General features: G+C 38.0%; 1 protein-coding gene across 2 annotated transcripts in view; it reads left to right on the forward strand.

Moving 5' to 3' along the window:
• Nucleotides 1-6: 6 nt before the first annotated feature.
• Nucleotides 7-22,556, forward strand: part of KDM2A (lysine demethylase 2A) — a 109,373-nt gene continuing 86,823 nt past the window's right edge. The window contains exons 1-2 of one of the 2 annotated variants that reach the window (XM_011227537.3): nt 7-341; nt 1,544-1,668. In XM_011227537.3, the coding sequence (XP_011225839.1) occupies nt 1,627-1,668 (42 nt within the window). In that variant the 5' untranslated portion in view covers nt 7-341; nt 1,544-1,626. Of the gene's footprint in view, nt 342-925; nt 1,031-1,543; nt 1,669-22,556 lie in introns of those variants that run through there. The other variant, XM_019801854.2, reaches the window with a different exon arrangement.

The raw sequence follows: 22,556 nt of genomic DNA on the forward strand, positions 1-22,556 counted from the left end.
CTCGCCGAGGGCACGGCGAAGAGGGCGCTCCCCGCGGCCGGGGCTGGCCCGGGGCTCGGGCTCGGGCTGCTGACCGCTGGCCCGGGGGAGGCGGGGGCGCCCCGGGCTCGGCGCCGAGGGGTCGCGCTCCCCTCTCCTGACGCCTCCGACTCCCGGTCTCCGAAGCCTGAAGAGGAGGTTTGATTCAGCAACTGTTTCCTCTTTTCCGGGTCGCCCTGACCCTCTCTGGATACTGGGTTGATCCACGGAAAAAAACGAAGACGACGTTTGGGATTTAATTTTTCCTCTCAGTTTTTGGAATCTTTTACTTCTCGGACAAGAACTCGCGAGCAAAATCCCCGGTGAGATTCCCCCTCCAACCCCCCCCCTTGGAAGTTTGGTTCACCCTGTTATCTAAAGTCTTAATGTAAAGTTTCTATTTCTTTTTCCGATGGGTGAGCCATTGAAATGCCTTTCCTTCGGGGAGCCCGGCGAGATTTGCCATTTTTCCTCTTCGGCCCATGTCTTTCAGTCCCCGGCGGTCCTCGCCCAGGGGGTGCAAACACGGTTTCTTTCCCTCCCGACTTGGGACAAGGGCTTCCTCTAGGAGGGCTCTGCCACGAACTGCTCTTGCAAACTGTGTCATTGGGTCCTTTGGTCTTGTAGCAGTTTTGAAAGGATGCTATTAACGTGGCTGTAATGTAGTTGCAAAAAGGAAAAAAAAAAATCTGCATTTCCTATGGAAGCCATTATCCTTGAGAATATTTAGAAAAAAAAGAAAAACCTTTCTTTTGGTGTTATAGATCGACCGTCACGCAAATCGGTCATTTTTGAAAAAGATGTATTTTACTTATTTCTATAGATGGATTCGCTCATCTTATTACTTTATTCAAAAAGATCTAATGGAATTTTTGTCCCTGATTTGCAACTCTCTTGAATTTGTTTCAGAGTTGTACACATCTTGTGTTGGGGTGGAGTGCTGGTTTGGGAATGAAAAGATCCAGGGAGTCTTAAGAAAAGGCGACGATTTGTGTACGGCTTTACTAGAGGGGTATGGGAAATTGTTTTGGAATCTTTTTTTAAATCCTGCTTTCATGTCCTTTTTAAATGTAGTCTGCCCTTTTTTCCTTTAGTTTCTAATTATCAGTTAGAGCTAATTTGGTTGGGATCTGGATTTGTTCAGTGCCTGCTTTACCTGGTCAGCTCTCTACAGATAAAAGTCCCCCCCCCCCCTTTTTTTTTTTTTTTTTTTTTTTGGTACTGCTGCCATCAAGGGGAGGCTTGCTTATTGTAATCCTGTGGGGAAGAAATAGTGGTGTGGTCCATCCACAAGGAACTGAAACCAACATCATCTCCTCTTGCCTAGGCCTCGGACAGTTGTAATGTGATTAACGTAGGTCATGGCATGGAAACACTTGGCCCAGAGCAGAGGGGTCCCAAACTGATGAAGAGGAACCAGATTTGTCCGAGAGCCTTAACTTACACATATCTTAAATACTTCTGTGAAAAGAAAGCTTGCGTTTGGGGATGAGTTCTCATCTCTGCTCATATCATTATTCTTTAGTGTTGCAACCTGGTTCCTAAGGAGGAAGAGGAAGGCAGCCCTGGAGTGGTTTCTTTACAGTAATTTCAACAGAAGAGTGAGAGATGGAACCCGAAGAAGAAAGGATTCGTTACAGCCAGAGATTGGTTAGTATTTTATTCTCTTCTTTCTTTTTTTTCTTTTCTCTTTTTTCTTTTAATTTTGAAGCACAATAACTATTTTGTTTCCATTTGTGAACCTCCTGTGATTGAAACTTTTCAGGTGGCTTTTCTGTATACCAAAGGAGAGATGGTGTATTAATATCTCATTTGGTTTTTAGGCCAAGCAGTTAGAGCCTTAATATTCATCCTGTTTGGAAATGGACTTATGTATAGCCTTAACTTCTATAGAAACTGTTGTAAATCAAAGGATTTTGTGGATTACATCATGACAGGGATTACTAATTTTGCAATACTGACACTAATAAATCTGATTGCGTTAGATTAGAATGTAAATTTTAGGGACAAAACTGAGGAAGGATAGTTCTGTATCGTTTTTGTAGATTATGGTATGTCAGAATTTGTGGCTTTGAGCTGGGGAGTAGAACTGTGGATTTTTATTTTTAACACAAGTAACACTGATAGGTTTAGAGGGTTGGTGGGGATTGATTGAGAAAGGGTAGAATACCAAAAGTTCTGTATTTTGTATTTTGGGAAGAAGTATGAGATACATCTTGTCAAAAGAAATTTTTACTTAGTAATGATTTGGAGGGAATTTGCTTATATGTGCGTATGAATACTTGCTCCTTTAAGCCCTACTTTCCTCTCAGTGTTTCCCTATTGGAGTTTAAGAATTTGATTTTTGTATCCCCTAGTCAAAGAGAACTTTATTAATATTCTCACCACATATTCATTTTAGAAATTTGAATTTGTGTCTGTAGAGTAAGTTATGGGGAAAGCCAAGGAATTGTCTGTATTATGTGAAATTTGGTGAACTGAGAGACCTAGAAGATTACTAAAAGAATTTATAGTGGTTTTCTTTGGCTCTGTGTTTTAGACTGAGTTTGGAGGAAAGCAGTGATTCTGTAATCATTTTCTGATGATCTCCACTCTTTTTGAGAAAAGGCTACTTTGTTTAAACGTGACTGTTAGAAAGGTGTGGAGTGCATTGGCAAGTATATCCAGCAGACATATGTTCTGGCAAGCCTTATTCCAGAGATTTGCCTCTTGTCTCCCAAAGCATGTATTGAAAATATAGTTCTTTTAACTTTTAGAAAGAAACTATAGTTCTTTAACTTTCAGAAATAAATTATGTATGTCAGTAGTGAATTTTTTTATGCTTAGGGTTTATTTTTGTTTTGACATTTCTTAAATTAAACTTTTCTTTGGGGACATAGAAGAAGAAAGAGGATGCTGCGGAATTCTCTTCCCAGGTGGTTATTCCCAGCTATATGGGGAATCATTTTTATCATGTCAGGCTTGTAGAGTTGTTGAGCTGTTACATAAATACCTGAGGGATCTGGGATCTTGGGATCCAGTGTTTCAAAGAAGAGCCTTTCATTTAGCCAGAAAAAAGTTCACATTTTTTAACAAGGTAGGGAGGTAGGGTAAGGAGATCCAGGGAATCTGTGACTTTTGTCTGGTAAGATTTTTTTTTTTCTTTTTTTTTTTAATTGTAAAGTGATTACTACCTGTTGCACTCATTAACCCTTTCCATATCTAGCATATTTTCTTTTGGTTCATGTGCTGTCGTAGCAGTGTTGTATTAGAGTTTACATCAGATATTTCAGGGGGATCTTTTCTTACTTGGAATTTTGAGTAATAATTCTGAAGTTTGGGGTGACTGATGTCTGTTTTTCTTTGTAAGATTACATGACAGAATTATATCTGAAGTGTAAATTCCTTCTGTAACATAACTTGATAGAGCAATTGGCGGCTTATTTGAGTGACAGGTTTGCCTACCAAACTTAATGTCTGTCTCTGTGGTGTGTCCTCATATTACATCGGTTAAGTTAGGTCTCATTTGAGGAATTTTAAGGCCACCATCAGGGCTAATTTTTATAGTAGTTAACTGTTTTTTAACATTGTGTCTGTCTTTAAAGTAGGTCAAAGTGTAGAACTTAATTTTGTTTTGCAGTTATTGGCCATAGAACATAAAGTTTGAAAGAGAGACAAACGACAGGTTTACTTACTTAGCTTAGTGCTTAAAATTTGTGTGGTCTCATACCATATATATTTGTCAAATTGAATTACTTAGTACCTTGGTTATAGTGTTATTAAATGTTACTTCCATGTTATTTTAGGGGACAAATCCTAAGTGGTCGTCCCTTGTGATATACCTCCAAAATAGCCTCTTGAGAGAGAAAACAGTATTAGTATTAAAAGTCTGAGTCCAGACTCATTTTGGAATGGCTTTTTTGTATTCAGGACCTTTTACCTATCTTTAAGGAGAAAAAAGTTGTATTCTCACTAGTAAGAATACTATTAAAAATTGAATAAGTCATTTTAATGCTTTTTGCTGACATAGCTATTTCAGGTGCACAGGCTGAATTTGGTAAATTTTGATATGTTTGTATCAACTTTGTGACAAGTCATTTTTTAAAGTCAGAAATAGCTAGTTTAAAAGGAAGGGCTTGCTTTTGCCAAACTTTACTATTACATATAGAAGAGAAGATGGTATGTATAGATTGGGGGCATAAGCTCTACTTTCTGGAACTGGAATGCTTGTTTTGCAGCATGGGAAATGAGTGATGTTTGACTACTTTTAAGCAAGGCATAGTTTTCCTTTGTTTTTCAATGCAAAGATTAGTAGTTTTGTGAACAGATTCCTAGAACAAAGCCAGGCAGATCTCTAAGGCAAGTTGATGTACCTGGGAAGGGTATTCAAGTGAGAGGGATAGAAGCTTCAGCTTAGGTGATGGGTGGATATTTGGTTTTCCTGAGGTGAAGATGATTTATTTCTGTATGTCTAGTAAATTTAGATGGAGGACCTTTTTGAGAAATACTGACAAGTACTAAAGATGGAACTTCTTTTTTTCTTCATTTGATTTCAGCAGCCAAAGAGGTGGTGGTGTAGTTTTAGATGTTTGTTCCTGTCCATGTATATTTAAGTATTTATTTGTAGGGAATATTTAGCATTATATCTTACAGTTACTTAATCTAAAATGTTAGTTAGATCTTTAGCAATTATAATTGGTGATCTTTTTGGTTTTTGAAATCATATCAATTCTGATTAATCGTTACTGCATAGAAAAATCAGGGGCAAAATAACATTCAAAATAAATGCTTACGTTAATATTGCTATGCTATGTAATATCATTTTAACTTGGGACTTTTTTCATTTTTATTGGAAAAGATGACCTTTGTTATATCTTTTAATACACTGGACTATGATATGTGTCCTCAACTTATATAATATATTGTACATATCATTATATTTAGTATGGAAAAAATTCATTAGCTCTTGCCAAAGGCAATTGTAGAAATAAATGGACACCTAAATCAATGTAAAAGAAAGTGAAGACAATATACTTCAGGGTAAAAGAAGTTATGTAACCTGAATATTTTTTTCTCTTGAATTCACCTAAGTATAGTAGTGTTATCTGAAGGAGAAGATGTTGATTTTCTTGAGAGTTCAGTTTGTCAATCTTGATGATGAGATTAAGAGATTTTCTAAAGGTTGTTATTATACTATTAGATGTTCAATGCTGTTTATTTCTTACATATCTTTTTCTTTGAAATAGCTAAATCATGTATCTTTTGTAAGAAACGGGGGGCACTGAAGCCCTAATGATATTCTCACCATTCTTTGGGTTACCCTTAAAAATTGTCTTCCCATATTCAGCAGCAATTAGCAGATGATCCCTTTTACAAATCCCACTTTGAATGACCCCACTGTCAATAAGGTCTTTCTGACTAGGAACGGACTAGGCAAAATAAAATCCTAGTTTTAAGCCATATTTTCTCTAGCATGAAAGTATCATATTGTTAACAAGTGGAAAAAATTATAGATGGTCTAAATTATTCAGTTTGCTTATTTGTAATTATTTCATTAGACTTAACCTTCAATCCGTGATGGTGGAGGAGTACATTGTTGAGTGTTGCAGCCTCCTTCCTGATGATGTAGGAAAAACTTCTTGCCCATTTTTGGGTGATTCAGAATGCAGGGAGCTAATTCTTTATTCTTATGCATCAGTCTTCCACAGTAAGCTACATTTTGGGGACCCATAATGAGGACTGTGTTTAAGCCCTGTCACTTTCTCTTGTTTTATTTTGCTGAGCACTAATCATTATCATACTTGTTTGTTTTGTTTGTGCATATCTCTTCATTGGAGTGTAAGCTCCTTGAGAGTTTGGGACTTTGTTTTGTTTAAGGTATATACTGGTTGCTTCGAATAGTGCCTGACACATAGAAAGTGCATAATAATATTAGTAGCCGCAAAAAAGGAGAAAGTACTCCATCTACAGCACAGAAAGTGCTTGATAAATATCTGTTGATATTGTTGAAAGCCCTGATAAATACTTTTTTTTTGCTACCAGTTTTCTTGAGGGCCAGCAATAAGTCACTGGAATGGAGGAGAGTTTGGTGCATAGGAATGAGCAAAATATGAATATTAGGTCTCGCAGTGTATGTAGAACCAGAAGCTTTAAGCTATGACAAAAAACTTATGCTTAGCACACATGCCAGATGAACACATTTGTAATATTTGGGCCATTAGAACAAATGAAAAAATGCCTAGTTAACTTTAAAAGCTCAGTCTGAATTTTAAGTTGTTCCCTTAATCCTCTGTAAATCTTCTGTTTCAAGGTTTTTGCTGGCCTTTAGACAACCTTAAAGTTGTGAAGTTGCAAGTGATGGTGTTTGTGTTATTCTCAAGTCTTAGTTTTGGCCATCAAGCAAGTCCAAGAATTAATATATTTACCGTATACCATACAGAGAAACATGCCATTATTTTATGTCCTTTAAATTTTTTCTTCTTGGGGTGCTTGGGTGGCTCAGTTGGTTAAGCAGCTGACTCTTGGTTTCAGCTCAGGCTCAGTTCATGATCTCAGGGTTGTGAGATTGAGCCCTGCATCAGGCTCCACGTTAAGCGAGGAGTTGGCTTGACCTTCTCCCTGTCCGCCTCCCCCCACCTCTAAAATAAATAAATAAAATCTTAAAAAAAAATTTTTTTTTTCTTCTTGGTAAATGGACATCCTTGACTAGGTTTCATTAATTTGCTCTGTGTAATCTCATTTTTGGAATAATACTATATTGTCACATTGTGGTTTTACATCAACAAATTCATTATTTATGTGCTGAGTACTAGGCTAGGTTTTCTCATACACATTACCTTGTTTAATCCTCAAAACTGGCCTGTAAGGCAGATGGTATAGTTTTAAGCTTTAATTTTTTTTTAATTGTGGAAATGGAATTTTTAGTCTGTGACTTGCCCAAGATCACAAAGTTGGTGAGGGGTAGAACCAGACCTTGAACCCCATATTTCTTGTGTTATTTCATACAGAAAACAAATGATACCCATTCCGGTTGTAGAAAGTTGCAGACTGAGTGCTTTCTCTTTTTTTGAGGCTACTTTTAAATTTCTTCCCTTACAGATGTCTGCTTAACATCCTAAATGAAATAGCTACAAATATTTGATAGCCAGTGTTTCATCATGTTTAGAAAAAGGTGGCACATTCTTTTTGTGAACTTTGAACTTTATTGCACTTGATCTATTAAAACAGCAGTATTTGTGCAGTTTGTGTATATGTCAAGCTTTTTATTTATGCATGTCACTCATATCATTGTTTTCTGTTTTAAATTTTAGGTTCTTGGGGGTTTTCTCTATCTGTGAGTACTTGGTAAAAACTTAAACCATAAAGATAAAGGCAACAGATAGTGACCAAGCGAGTGGTTTTGGCAAATATAGTGGTGAAGGCCTCCTTCAGGTAGGTAGAGAGGAGGAGGGAAGAGGGTGGCCTTGCAGGAGGTAAAGACAGCATAAGCTTTACTATGGAATGGGATACTTATAAGGCCTAGTCTGAGGACATTCATTAGATTCATAGGACTAAAGTAGAAGATTTGTTTTGGGAGGCACTGTTGATAATATTGGGAACACATTTTAAACAATTATGAAGGCCAGGTGTGGAAAATAGAGAGTCATTGGAAGTTGTGGTTTGTTTTCAGTCAAATAGTAATCTGATCAAAGTGGTGTTTTAGGAGTAATATTTTTGCAGTTTCAGGTCAGGGACGTGTCCAAAAGAATATTGAAATAAGTTATCTCAAGGTATCCAGTACCTGATCTCTAGGGCAGTGGTTCTTGAAGTGTGGTTCCCTCACCATTAGCATTATCTGGGTATCTGGGAACATGTTAGAAATGCACATTTGGGGGGCCCTGCCCTATATTTACTGAATCAGAAACTCTGGAATTGGGGCCCAGCAATCTGTGTTTTAACAAGCCAGGTGATTCCAATACGTGCAGAAGTTCGAGAGCCACTATTCTGGGGTATAGTTAGCAGAAATGGAAAGGAAGGGAAAGTGAAGGACTGACAAAACTTGGTGACTGATGGATAGCAGCATGTTATGATGGAAAAGAGTGCTTGATTGAGGATCATGAGTGCTGAGTCCTAATATCAACTTTATCATCAGCTGTTTTGAACAAGAGAACTGTCTGTCATGGAGTTGTAGTTAGTGATTTTGAGGATTTCGGAGACAAATGAAGAATTAAGGTGGACTCTGGGATTAAGTCTGCATTATCAGCAAGATCAGGAGGGAGTTTTGAAAGGGAGAGGAGAGGACATTGGGTGGATGTTTTAGAAAAGTGGAACAAATTACCTAAAGCAGGGGTTCTTATCTGGGTATGATTTTTGCCCCCTTGGGGTATTTGGCAATATACGGAGATTTCTTTTTTTGGAGACATTTTTGATTGTCAGACTAGGGGAGTACTACTGGTATTCTAGTGAGTAGAGGCTAAGGATGCTTCTAAAGTATCCTAAATGCACTGGTCAACCCCCCACAGCAGAGGGTTATCGGGTCCAAAATGTCAACAGCGTGAGATTGAAAATCCGTATTTAAAGAGAAATACCCAGTAGATAGGTTCTATGTATGTTTCTATCGTGATTTTCTGCTGTTAATCTTAGAATTTTAAGTCTAACACAAAACATCGCAAAAGCACCCTCAGATTCCTTTTCGTAGGGCTTTGCCAAAGTAAGCATAGAGGGATTTGTTGTTACTGTCAGATTTTCATCAAACTAAATGGTTATGGAAAATCCTCGACAAAGGTGCAGATTTATTACTCCTTTTAATTTATCCTGAAGCAACTTACTTGGATAACCAAAGTACGTATTCATTGTATTGAGATCAATAATTAAGTTACAAAAAGAAATTTCCTTTTGATATTCTCTTTGAAGGATAGAAAAATGAGTTAAAAGTTGTGGTATTGATGTGAGCAAATATTGAAATATAATGAATTGTCCTGTAGCTCAATACCCTATGATCATTCTTAAGAAAAAACTTTGTGTGCTGGTTGTGGCCCCCAGTGTGAATTCAGTGTAGCCTCAACCTTACTCCATCTCTTTATATCCCTGGATCGCAGAATTTAGGAACTCTGTCCTGTCAGGGCAGTAATCTGGCCAACACACTCTTGCTTTGGACAGTGACCTCAAGATAATGTAGATTCACAAATACAGTGATCATTTATAGTACTTTTATAGTTTCCAAAGTTCTTCTCTGTTTCTTGTGTCTTTTGATCATCTTAATCTTCTGATCATCATAATTCTGGGGGGTTGCCAGAACTTGAGGATGGTGCTACCATATTGCACAATTCCAGAAGGTGCCATTCACATATCTTAATCTGTCTGAAAGATGCCCTTGGAGTTGTGTGGTGAACAACAACAACAACAAAATTGTGAGCCTTTTTGGGTGGATAAGATAAAGGAAAAGTCACCCCATATATTTGAGACAAGGTAGGAAAAAGTCTGATCTGATTGATAATAGTACACATTAATTGAGTGTATACTATGTGCCTGGTACTGGCACTTTACACATATTAACTAAATTTTCGCCAATGCTTTGAGATAGGTTCTATGATTCCCATTTTCTGGTTTGGAAACTGAGGCATAGTACAATTAAGTAACTTGTCTGAGGTTATCCAGTTAAGAAGAGAAAGAGTCAGGATTCAAAGTGAGCCATCTGTCTCCTAAGCCTTCTAAGCTATACTGCCTCTTTTTCTACTTTGTTTGAGGACAGTCTGTATATGTTTTGTTGATGAACTTTGGGTGTTCCCCAGGTAATATTATCTCATTCAGGAGATTCATTTGCATAAATATTTTTTAGGTGCTTACACTGCAACAGCTACTTTACTTGGGCCTTACTTTTTTATAACTTCCAAAACTGTGGTTTCAAGTAGTGCTGAATGCTTTGAAGAAATTAAGAGGGTGATGAAATACAGTTGACCCTTAAACAAGCGGGGGCTAGGAGCCCTGATCCTCTGCACAGTTGAAAATCCAAATGTAACTTTTGACTCCCCAAAAACTTAAGTACTAATAGCTTATTTCGACCAGAAGCCTTCCGTAACATACACAGTCAACAAACATATATTTTATATGTTATATATATTATACAGTGTATTTTTATAATTAAGTTAAAGAAAATGTTGAAAAAATCATAAGGAAGAAGTACTGTACTGTATTTATTGAAAAATATCTGCATGTAAGTGAACCCATGCAGTTCAAACCAATGTTGTTCAAGGGTCATCTGTACTTATTAGGGTAAGGATCATTCCTTGAGATTGATGATCACTGAGGGCTCCCTGAGAAGATGGCATTTTGTGACTGAGACCTGAGCGATGTGGAGCCATTCTTGTGAAGTTCAAGGGCTTAGGGGACCAGATGTGGGTCAGTAGAACTCTGGGTAGTGGGACCAGCTAATGCAAAGCCCTGTGGTATGAATGAGAAAATATTACAAGCACTTAACTTTGTGTTAGACCCCATGCAAAGCTCTTGGGATACAGTGATGAGCAAGACAGACATGGTCCCTCTGTTGTGAAGCTTCCAGTCTGGTAGGGAGGTCAGTAATTAAATACTTCTGTAAATAATGTCAATTATAGTTATGCAGAGGACTACAAAGGTAAATATAGGAGGCAGTGGGAATATATAAAAAGGTGACCTAATCTAAATTTCAGGAGTGGGAGGAAGCATCAGAGAACACTGTCTTTGAGAAATCTTTTAAAACTGAGACCTGAAGGATGAGTAAGAGATAACCTGGCAAAAAGGAAGTGATTAGCATATGTAGAAACCGTGAGGTTGGAAGGAATCTGACCTGTTTGAAGAACCTACCAACTACACAAAACCAAATAACTAGTGTAGCTGCCAAGAAGTAAGTGGAGGAGAGAGTTAAAATCTTGACAAGGTAGTCAAGGGTCAGGTTAAGTAGGGCTTTATTCTGAAGATGGTGGAAAGGCACAAGTTTAGCAGAGGAGTAATATGCGTGAACTAATAACAGCTGCAGTACAGAGAAAGGATCAGGGAGAGAGTGAAAATGGATTTGGTGATGCCAGTTAGGAGACTACTGCAGTGGTTTAGGTAAGAAACGGAAGTATGGTTGAGAGTATGCATAGTGGAATTAGGGAGGTTTTGAGAAATACTTAGAAAACAAAATCATAGGACTTTGGTTCCTTGAATGTGTGGGAGGGTGACTTTAAGGGGGTACATGTAAGCCTGACTCTCAAGGTTTTCTCGTGTGAGTGGCTTGTGGTAGTAGTCCTTTTATTGAGATAGGGCACACTGAGGAAAGAGCAGGCCTGGAGATTGAGGGGATGAGCATAGGCTCAGTTTTGAGCAAGTTTAGATAGATTGAAAGTGAGGTACCTGTGAAACATCTGGTAGGACTGTTGAGTAGGTAATGGATTATGATTCTGGACCACAGGAAGGGCTTTTTGGCATACACCTGTGTCTCACTGGCATATGTATGGTAAGTGAAGTTGGGTAGACATGGAGTAGTTACAAAGGGAGTGAAGGGGGTTCAGAGAGATGTGAGGAAAATCAAGAGAGTAGTAGTGTCTTGAAAGCCAAGGAACTGTGGTACGTAACTGTTTATCAAGCACTGTGTTAAGTGTTAGTGTGTTTTTGTTCATTTAGTGCTTGTAACTAAGAAGTAGGTGCTTTTATTATCTCAGTTTTATAGATCAGGAAAACGACATAAGAACGGGCTATATAATTTGTGCAAGACCACCAGATAATAACTAAAGAGGTTATTGGTTTTTGAACCCAGTTTTGTCTGGCTCCAGTTTGTATTCTTAAACAATATTTCATACTGATGGTGTAAAAAAAGAGGAGGGGAGTAGTCACCTGAGGTGGATGCCACCCAAAGGCTGAGTATATTGAAGACGGGGATTTTCATTGGATTTGGCAACATAGAGGTTAACTGATTTTAAACAGGAGTTTCAGTGGCGTTTGGAGCAGAAGACATTCTTCAAAATAAATGTGAGATTAAACAGAGACAGTGAATGAAGAGAAGTTTAGAGAAGTTTGGCTGTGAAGAGAAAAGGGGAGCAAGTCATAGCTGTAAGTTAAAGTGCAGGATCCAGAGAAGGTTCTCTCAGGTTTTTGTTTGTTATGTTTTGTTTTAAGATGGAAGAGACCACTGCGTTTTTTGTTAATGGCGCTATCATCTATTATTCCTTCTTCTGTTATCCTTTATATTTAATCAGTAGCTAAGACCTGATGGATTTCTCATATTCATCTGTATGTAGTTCTCACTACCGCTCCAAACAGTTTGGACTCTTAGTCTAGACTATTGTAGTAGCCTCTTCCTTGGAGTTGGGGGAGGGGGTGGTATTTTTACCATTGTTTCTTAATATTGTTCTTCCAAGGTTCTGATCATGTTGTTCCTATCCTCTATAATATTCCCACTCTGTAAAGTTAGTGGTGGTGCTGTGGATTGGACACTGGACTTTGGTTCATGATACTTGGCTTTGAATTTCAGGTTATTAAACTTAACCTTGATGAACTTAATTTTTTTTATCTTTATTTTTAAATTTCTTATTAAGTAAACTCTACCCCTAACGTGGGGCTCGAATTTAAAACCCTGAGATCAGAAGTCATATGTTCTGACTGAGCCAGCCAGGCACCCCTATGAACTTTAACTTTTCATGTGTGGATTAATGAAAATAAAACTTACCTTTTGGACATTTTTTTTTTTTTTAAGATTTTATTTATTTGTCAGAGAAAGAGAACACAAGCAGGGGAAACGGCAGGCAGAGGGAGAAGCAGGCTCCCTGCCAATCAAGGAGCCCGATGAGGGACTCAATCCCAGGACCCTGGGATCATGACCTGAGCCGAAGGCAGACACTTAACCAACTGAGCCACCCAGACGTCCCTGAAAATTGTTTATAAGTACTTGGTGAACTTGAAGGGTTTTGCCATTGTAGGCACAAACTCCTTAGCCTGATATTCAGGTCCCAGTTGACTACTACAGTCTTACTAGCTACTCTTAATTCATATATGTTCCAGCCAACCAAACTACCTTCTCGTTTTTTTCCCACACACTTGTGCTATCTTGTCTTCCTGTCCCTACCATAGTTCTCATCTTCTAAAGCCCATTTGCGGTACTGTTTCCTTAGTCCTCTGTATTGAAGGCAACCTTTCCTAAATCCTCATATTTTTTTTCTCCCTAGCTCTTATGGAATCTAACTGGATACAAGATAGAAAATTTAATTATGTTTTTATTACATGCTCCATGAGGACAAGGCATGACTTCCTTGGCACGTGCATAGCATAATACCATTTATATCATTGCGACTCACATTGCTGGTTGGTTAACTTTTCATGAAGACAAAGTATAATGTAATAAAATTAATCTACTCCATTCTGTGGTTGAGTGCTGATAGTTATTAGAAGGGTGGTGGTTAGAACAGAATCAAAGAGAAAGAAAGCCAAGAAACAAAAATCTTCGGTCATTAGAGAAAGGAGGAACAGACTACTCATTTCTTGAGACCATCTAGTTACCCTTGCTCTTATACTGTGTTCACCGGGCCACTTTCATAATTAGTGTGTTTCCCCTGTTTGTTGATACTGGGAAATGGGTTTCCTGGATAATAGGCATGAGTATGAGTATCCGTGCTAGGCATTGTGAAGAAGTTAGTTGACAGTCCTTTTTTCTTGCAGAGTTGAGTAGTAGCCTACCAAGATCCCTCCTTTGAACTTTAAAAGGACACAAAATGTCCACTTAACAGTAGTAGCGTCTACAAACACTCTTCATGTGCAAAGGTTTGAACATGGTCTATAGAATGCTAAGGTACCACCCTCCAGACCCTTTTCTTAGGGAAGCATTTTTTTTTTAAAGATTTTATTTATTTATTTGACAGAGAGAGACAGCCGGCGAGAGAGGGAACACAAGCAGGGGGAGTAGGAGAGGAAGAAGCAGGCTCCCAGCGGAGGATCCTGATGTGGGACTTGATCCCAGAAGGCTGGGATCACGCCCTGAGCCGAAGGCAGACACTTAAACGACTGAGCCATCCAGGCGCCCCTAGGGAAACATTTCTTTTACTTGATCTTCCAGTTACAAATTCTCATAGTGTAGTATAAAATATCTTATGCATAACACCTATCAAAATTGCAACTTTATATTTACTTAAATTATTGTTTGATTGTCTGTTGCCCTTTTGGATTGTAGGCGTCATTAAAGGCTGCTATGATGCTTTTTCTCACCGTTTTATCCCCATGCTTGGTACAGTGTCTGGTCCACAGTAGGTGCTAGATGGATTTTTTTTCTGTGAATGTGCATCTCTAAAGTGCTCTCCCTCCAACTCCATTCTGTCTTCTTGGTAAGCTTCTAATTATCCTCCAAAGCCCTCAGATAGTCTTCTCTTGAGTTTTCCTCAGTTAAATTCCTGAGGCACTTTATATGCATTTCTGTTGTGGGACCAGTCACTTTGTGTTGTAATTATTTGACCATGAGTCTGTTTTCATCCAGCTAGAGTAGACTCCGTTAAGGCAGGGATTGTATTTTAATTTAAGTGCTCAGAAAAATGTCTATTGAATTGAACAAAATGTGTTGTGCACTTCCTAAAAATATGTAAATTTGTATAACATGATAACTGAACCCTAACGATGAAAAGAACCTTAGATTAGTAATTAGGAAGACTGTTACCCAAGCTTTATTTTATTCATCTGCAAGGTCTTTCTCAGTTCTGGTAGTTTAAACTAGTTGTTTTCAAAGTGTGCCCCTGACCACATCATCTGGGAGCTTGTTGGAAATGCAGATTGTTAGGTCCTACCCCAAACTTACTGAATCAGAAGCTCTGGGAGTGGCTGAGTTCAACAAACCTACCAGGTGATTCTGATAGATGGTAAAGTTAGAGAAACACTGGAATTATTTTAGTAGTTTGTCTGTTTTCTGTGTGTTCCAGAAAATTATAGTTTATTACCTTAATTTAAACTTAAGAGCTTAAAGTTACTTTTATAGGTTTTCTTCATGTGTTTCCTACCAGTCGAATTTGTCAACGTTTTCTAAGCTGATCATAGCTGTGTAGCCAGAGTGTCCGAATCAGAGGCAGTCAGCTCAGAAGTATTTGAAGACTGCTGCTTGCACAAAGCAAAATATGTGCATGTATATTTATATCTGTATGAATGCACCTAACACACACACACACACACACACACACACACACACACACACACACACGCTTTTCTCTCTGTCAATGGAAACTTCTCCGTGATGAGTGATTAAAGGAAGGGAAAGGTAAAGTGCGGGCCTTTGAAGCAGACTTGAATGAGTGGTATGGCAGAATAAGACATATCAAAAAGTAGAGGTTGCTTTTTTGCAGCAGCAGTTATACATACTTATTCACCTCCTGTACCAAAGAGCTTATTTAATTTTATTTCTTTTAATCCTAGTATAGTTAACATAAAGTATTAAATCAGTGTCAGGTGTACAATATAGTGATTACCAAGGACCTTTCTTAGCAATAAATGTTTGCCTCAGTGTTACCTGCAACAGGTTGTTATGGACTGAAAAGTGCTGATTGTTGGTATTCGTTGACTTCCTGTAGAGGGAGTTGCACACTTTACTAATAGAAACCATAGAATAGCTTATCTCAGTTGTATATTTTGTGCTTGACACCATGCTAAGTGCTTCATATGTGGCCCACTTCCACCATTGTTGTTTTGGCTTGATATCTTGAGTTTAAATTTACTCTCTGTTAAATAAAGGGAATCTTTTAGAAAAAGAATTCCTTTTAAGGTACAGTATTACTGCCTGGTTGAATGCTTCCAGGATTTAGTAAACAGTATCATTTGTTCCATTTACCTTTTGTACCTTTAGTTAAAATGACACATCTCAGACTTTCTAAATTGAAGTAGCCTATTTTCTTTCTTTCTTTTTTTTTTTTAAAAGATTTTATTTATTTATTCGACAGAGATAGAGACAGCCAGCAAGAGAGGGAACACAAGCAGGGGGAGTGGGAGAGGAAGAAGCAGGCTTCCAGCGGAGGAGCCTGATGTGGGGCTCGATCCCATAATGCCGGGATCACGCCCTGAGCCGAAGGCAGACGCTCAACCGCTGTGCCACCCAGGCGCCCCGAAGTAGCCTATTTTCTTTAGTCTTTCCTTCCATGGAAGTTTCTTCTTTTTTTCCCTTTAATTATTATAATTGCCTTTTTCTATATCTTTTCTACCTATTAACTATTTCTTAGTGTGGTTATCAAAACTATAAGAATTACTGTAAGTTCAGAAGTTTTGTTCTCTTTGGTTTTGTGCTCATTTATTCAACAAACATTATCAGGCTTACTCTTGGTTTTTAATAAATTTATTGGGTATACAGAAATGAATATCTTGTACCCTGTCCTCATAGTCTGATAAGAGCGATATAAACAAATAATTATGTTATACTGTGGTAAATGAAATTTAGGAAGTACAGAGGCAAGAGAAAGGAGGGAATGATTGAGGAAGAAATTCAAAGAGGAGGTAACTACGAAGTTGGGTATTGGAACGTTAAGTATTGTCTAGGCAGGTCAGAAGGCAAGGAAGGAAATACCAAGCAGAGGAACCAGCATATCCAGAACCAAATACGTATGAAACATCGTTACAAGATCAGAACAGCATTGCCAATAGTTGAGTGTTGCTGGGACATAAGAATGGGAAGGAATCTGAGATGCAAAGAGTTAATCATGTAAAGTTATATATACTTTATGCAGTTGGTAATGGGGAGACATTAGAAGAAGTGTAAACATGGGGGAGGCTTGATCATATTTCTTATTTATTTATTTTTTTAGAGAGAATGGGTGAGCAAGGGGTGGGGGAAGGGGCAGAGTGAGAGGGAGAGAGAGAAGCTTAAACAGACTATATTGAGTGCAGAGCCCAGTGCAGAGCTCAGTCTCATGACCCATCATGACCTAAGCCAAACAAGAGTCAGAGGCTCACCCGACTATGCCATCCAGGCGCCCCTAATTTTGATTTTTTTTTTTAAGATGTATTATTAGAGAGAGAGAGTGCATGCGCGCACGAGGGGAGGGGCAGAGAGAGAGAATCCTCCAGCAGAGTCCCCACTGAGTGTGGAGCCCAATGTAGGGCTTGATCCCAGGACCCTGAGATCATGACCTGAGCCCAAACTAAGAGTCAGCCCCTTAGCCGACAGAGCCACCCAGACGCCCCCTAATTTTGATTTTTTATGTTAATTTTTATGTCTATGGTAGTATATTTAATTCACCAATTACCGAGTGTACTTTATGAAAAACCCTACCAGAGATTCTTGGCTAATGCCATCAGGTATCAGTATAGATTTGGATGACTTTTTATTGGGTAAAATTAGTTCAGAAACCATTTTATTTTAATTACTATATGCATTACTTAATTTTTTTTTAGGTCTTTTACCTTGCCCAAGTTAGAGGCTAATCATATGACATTCATTCACTTAGCTTGTGAGCTTTCTCAGTTTATCTCCTTCTGTTTGCAGTGTTACCCCCATGTTGTTTTCTGTGTCATTAGTGAAAATATTAGGAACCATCCCAAACATTATGTTATGGAGGACACAAACAGTTGAGGAGATACATTTTCTTCTGTACTTTATTTTGTTTTTTTTTTTACCAGGTTCTTCATATGTGACACAAAATTATCCCAGATTCTATATTTTAAAAATTCTGGGGGTGCCTGGTTTGTTCAGTTGGTAGAGCATGTGGCTTGTGATCTGGGTTTATGAGTTTGAGCTCCACATTGGGTGTAGAGTTTAATTTAAAAAAAAAAAAGCATTGTAAAAATTCTGTACAAAGCCTTATTAAAGGTTTTTATGATTTAAGTAAATTATATTTTTTGCATTTCTTCCTTTATGGAATCTGTGTGGCCATTATCACAGCACGTTCAAGAAAGCCCCTCTTGATATGTGTGCCATCTTAAGTCAAGTCGGAACTTTGTACCAGCGGTGAGCCAAAGAACTCCACTAGGTAGAAGTAAAATAGGACTTCCTAATGCCATGGTCACGTGTGTGTGGTGGTTTTAGATGAAGGAAGGCAGCACATCTCTATGCCTCTCAGCCTTCCCTGTGTTAAGAACAGCCTTCTCATTTTTCATAGGTTGAGAATTTTTTAATCATCTGATGTCTCTCTTCAGTTCGATGAGAGACTTAGTTTTAAGACCCATCTGAAAACAGAAAACTATTGGCTAAAATTTCTCAATCTTGTTCTATTGTAATAATCATTTGAATGACTATGTATACCTGCCCATATTAGTAAAATTCATTGGCTTCCGCTAAAGCTCTAATGGGAATAGAATGGCAAGCTGACACATGTCCATTTGAGTCAAAATCTGTTCATTTCACAAGCATCCAATAGGTTCATTGCCACAGGACCTTAAACCAGAAGCACTAGCTTAGCTCTGAAACAGTTTTTCTATTCAGTTTCTGAAAAGAAGTTCCTTTGGGTACAATGCTTTTTTATATGCTATTAAATTCTAAAAATAGTTTATTGGGTAGTTGTACTAAGGGATTGATTAATTGATATTAAAAAGACTCCTAGAATTGTAATTAAATACAGGGATAATACAAAGGACTTGAGAAGAATTCAAATAGGATTTTCCCATGGGTAAAATTTTGTTTACCTTTTTCCATACTGATCAGTCTTGTGGAATGTAATAGTGATGACTCTTCTACAGTTTATTAATGTTTTCTCTTTCTTCCCTCAACTTTGATAGAAGCATACTTTTAAGAGGACTTTCCCCCCTCTAGTGATAAAAGTTACATATGCTGGTTGTGAAAAATACAGGAAAGTCACTCATGATCCCAAACTTAACCAGCATCACCATTTTAGCATATCTTCCAGTCTTTTCCCCATGCATAAAAGTATTTTTATGTACCTAAGATTGTGTTCAATACAATTTTATATCTTGCTTTCTAAATTTATCACTGTCATTTACATATCACTAAAAACTCTTGTGAAAGTTTATACCGTGGTCTCCTCTAGTTTATTTGCTCATATTTCTGTTATCGGGCATTAGGTTATATTCACTTGGGGGGAATTTAAAATAAAAACACAGTGAACTTAATTATGTATTTGTTTTTCTATGTTTCTTTTCTTTTTTTTTTTTTTTAAAGATTTTATTTATTTATTTGACAGAGATAGAGACAGCCAGAGAGAGAAGGAACACAAGCAGGGGGAGTGGGAGAGGAAGAAGCAGGCTCATAGCAGAGGAGCCTGATGTGGGACTCGATCCCATAACGCCAGGATCACGCCCTGAGCCGAAGGCAGACGCTTAACCGCTGTGCCACCCAGGCGCCCCTGTTTTTCTATGTTTCTGAGTATATCCTTGTACCTTAGAAGTAGAATAATTGAGGCTATAAACATTAAAAAACTTATGGAAAAATTTAAACATGCACAAAGTACAGAATGGTGTAATGAACTGTATACCTAATCACTAACTGCAAAAATCATTGACATGACAAACTCTTCTTTCATCTGTGTCCTCCACTTCCTCTCAGTTATTTTGAATTAAATCCCAGATGGGTTTATTTATTTCATCTATAAATATTTCAGTTTTATATACCTAAGTTTTTAGTAAGTCAGTAGTAAAACTTACTGTTTGTGAAGTATAATGCACATTACAGAAAAGAGCATAAGACATAAACTTATTATAGTTCAGTGAATGATCACAAAATGAATACCCTTGTAACTACCCCTCAGTCAAGATTTGGAATTGGCCACCACCTCAGAAGCTTCCTCATGCCTCTCGCAATCACTAGTTTGTTTTTCTTCCCCAGTGGAGACGTCTAGCACTATAATTTAGTTTTACTTGATTTTGAGCTTTTAAGAAATGGAATAATATAGTGTGTATTCTTTTGTGTCTGGCTTGTTCTACCAAACATTGCTAGATTCATTCATGTTGCTCTGTAATACAAAGACTTTAAAAGCATAGCCACATTACCAGTATCACAGTAAAACAATGAACAATTTCTTTTCTTTTCCTTTTTTTTAATTTTTTATTTTATTTTTAAGTAATCTGTACAGCTAGTGTGGGGCTTGAACTCACAACCCTGAGATCAAGAGCCGCATGCTCTACTTAGAGCCAGCCAGGTGCCCCTGAACAACTTCTTAATATCTTTATTGTTCAAATTTCCCAAATAAGTTCTTTTTTTTTTTTTTTTTTTTTTTTTTTTTGGGGTTNTTTTTTTTTTTTTAGTGGTTGGTTGTCTCATTTCTCAGACAAGGTCCTTCCATATGTTTTGTATGTTGCTATGTGTCTGAAGTCTCTCTTAACCTTTAGGTCGCTTCCCCCCTTTTTTGGTGGAAGAATGCAATCACTTGTCTTACAGAATTTCCCACTTTCTGGATTTTTCTGATTGTATATACATGGTATCATTTTTTTAGAAATTGAGATATATGTAACATACATTAGAATGCACAGATCTTGTATTCAGTTTGGTGAGTTTTGGCAGTGTAGTCGCTGTTCAGAACAGTATACAGAGAACATTTCCATCTCAGTGGAAAGTTCCCTTGTGCCCATTTGCAGTTAGTGTCCCTTTCCATCCCTGTATCTGACTTGTATCACCATAGGTAGGTTTTCCCGTTTGGTGCGTGTGTGTGTGTGTGTGTGTGTGTATGGAATTACAGCGGGTGCTCTTCTGTAAGGGGCTTCTTCCATGGAACATGTCTTTGAGACTTGTCTATGTGTTTTCATAGTTTGTTCCTTTTTATTGCTGAATATATTCTGTTGTGTATGTATATCACAATTTGTTTATTCTCTTTTTGATGGACATTTAGGTTGTTTTCCGTTTGGGGTATTATGAATAAGGCTGTGATAAATATTCTTATGCACGTTGGTATGGACATGTTTTCATATACGAAGCCATAATTGCTAGGTCATATGATAAATATATGTGTAACTTTAGAGATTGCTAAACTCCTAAAAGTGCTATTCCATTTTATATTCCACCCCACCAATGATGTATGAGAGCTGCCCTTGCTCCATATACCTGTGCATTTGTTTCTTTGCTTTTTTTAAGGTTTTATTAGAGAGAGCGATCAAGCAAGCAAGAGCAGGGGGAAGGGGCAGAGGGAGAAGCAGACTCCCCGCTGAGCAGGGCACCCGATGTGGGACTCTGGGATCATGACCTTAGCTGAAGCCAGATGCTTAACCAACTGAGCCACCCAGGTGCTCTCATTTGTTTTTTGATACTGGCCATTCTAGTGAGTACGAAGTAATATCTCATTATCTTAATTTGTATCTGATGGCTAATGATGAATGCCTTTCCGTGTGCTTATTGGCCATTTGTATGTCTTCTTTGATGAAATGTCTGTTCAGATCTTTTGCTCCCCCCCTTTTTATTGGTTTGTTCATCTTTTAATTGTTTTGGTTTTTTTTTAAAGATTTTATTTATTTATTTGACAGAGACAGCCAGCGAGAGAGGGAACACAAGCAGGGGGAGTGGGAGAGGAAGAAGCAGGCTTCCAGCAGAGGAGCCTGATGTGGGGCTCGATCCCATAACGCCGGGATCACGCCCTGAGCCGAAGGCAGACGCCCAACAACTGCGCTACCCAGGCACCCCCATCTTTTAATTGTTGATTGTAGATTCTTTATCTATTTGGATACAAGTTCTTTTTTAGATGTATGAGTCACAGATACTTTTTCCAGTCTGTAACTTGTCACTTTATATATTCTTAATGGTATATTTTGGTGAGCGGAATTCTTTTTTATCACTCTTTTGCTTTTATAACTCGTTACATGCTTTTAAAAATTCGATCCTAGAGACAACCTTTTGAGGGGGAATATGGTAGTGTCCCCATTTTGCTCCTTAGGAAATAAAGGCCCAAAGAGGTAAAGAGACTTGTCTTAAAGTTATACAACTAGTAAGTTGTAGAGCAAAGCCTGGACACCAGGTCTTTTCAGGTTGAATTTCTTTCCATTACACCATATTCTCCCTTTCTCTTTTCCCATTAACTGAAAATGATACTGTGCTTAGCTATTTTCTCTTTATCTTTAGAGTTCTGTGCCCTCTTTTACTTTGGGCCTTCACATATGCAGTTCTTTCTGAGTTGAACACTTTTCCTCCTCTCTTTAATTCTGTTTATCGTTCAGGCTTCAGCTTAGATGTTAGTTATATCCTTTAGGAAATTTTTAACATCTCCCTCCTTTCCTGCTAGATAAGGTGCCTCTTCTCCACTTCTCTTTTCTGCAGGTAGCAGAATATATCCTGATTATCTTTCTACTTATTCTCTGTAGATTCTGAGGGCAGGAGCCATGCCACCCTTAGTAACCAGCATATTGACAGTGTCTGGCCCATGGCAGATGCTAAAAAAATGTCATGAATTCAATTAAATATAATTCTTTCCTGGGGCACCTGCCTGGCTCAGTTGGTGGAGCATGGGACTCTTGGTCTCAGGGTCCTAAGTTCAAGTCCCACATTGGGGGTAGAGAGTACTTAAAACAATAATAATAAACTACCTTAAAATACATACATACATACATACATACATAAATACATAAATAAATTTCTCTCCCTGACTACTTATGACAGTTTTTTTTTGTACCATGTACTTAAACCCTATCATTTATTTAATTAGCATTTTTGTGTAGCATCATGAGGTTCCATTTGT

Source organism: Ailuropoda melanoleuca, chromosome 16 (genome assembly GCF_002007445.2).
Source record: "Ailuropoda melanoleuca isolate Jingjing chromosome 16, ASM200744v2, whole genome shotgun sequence".
In the NCBI taxonomy this organism is placed as follows: Eukaryota; Metazoa; Chordata; class Mammalia; order Carnivora; family Ursidae; genus Ailuropoda; species Ailuropoda melanoleuca.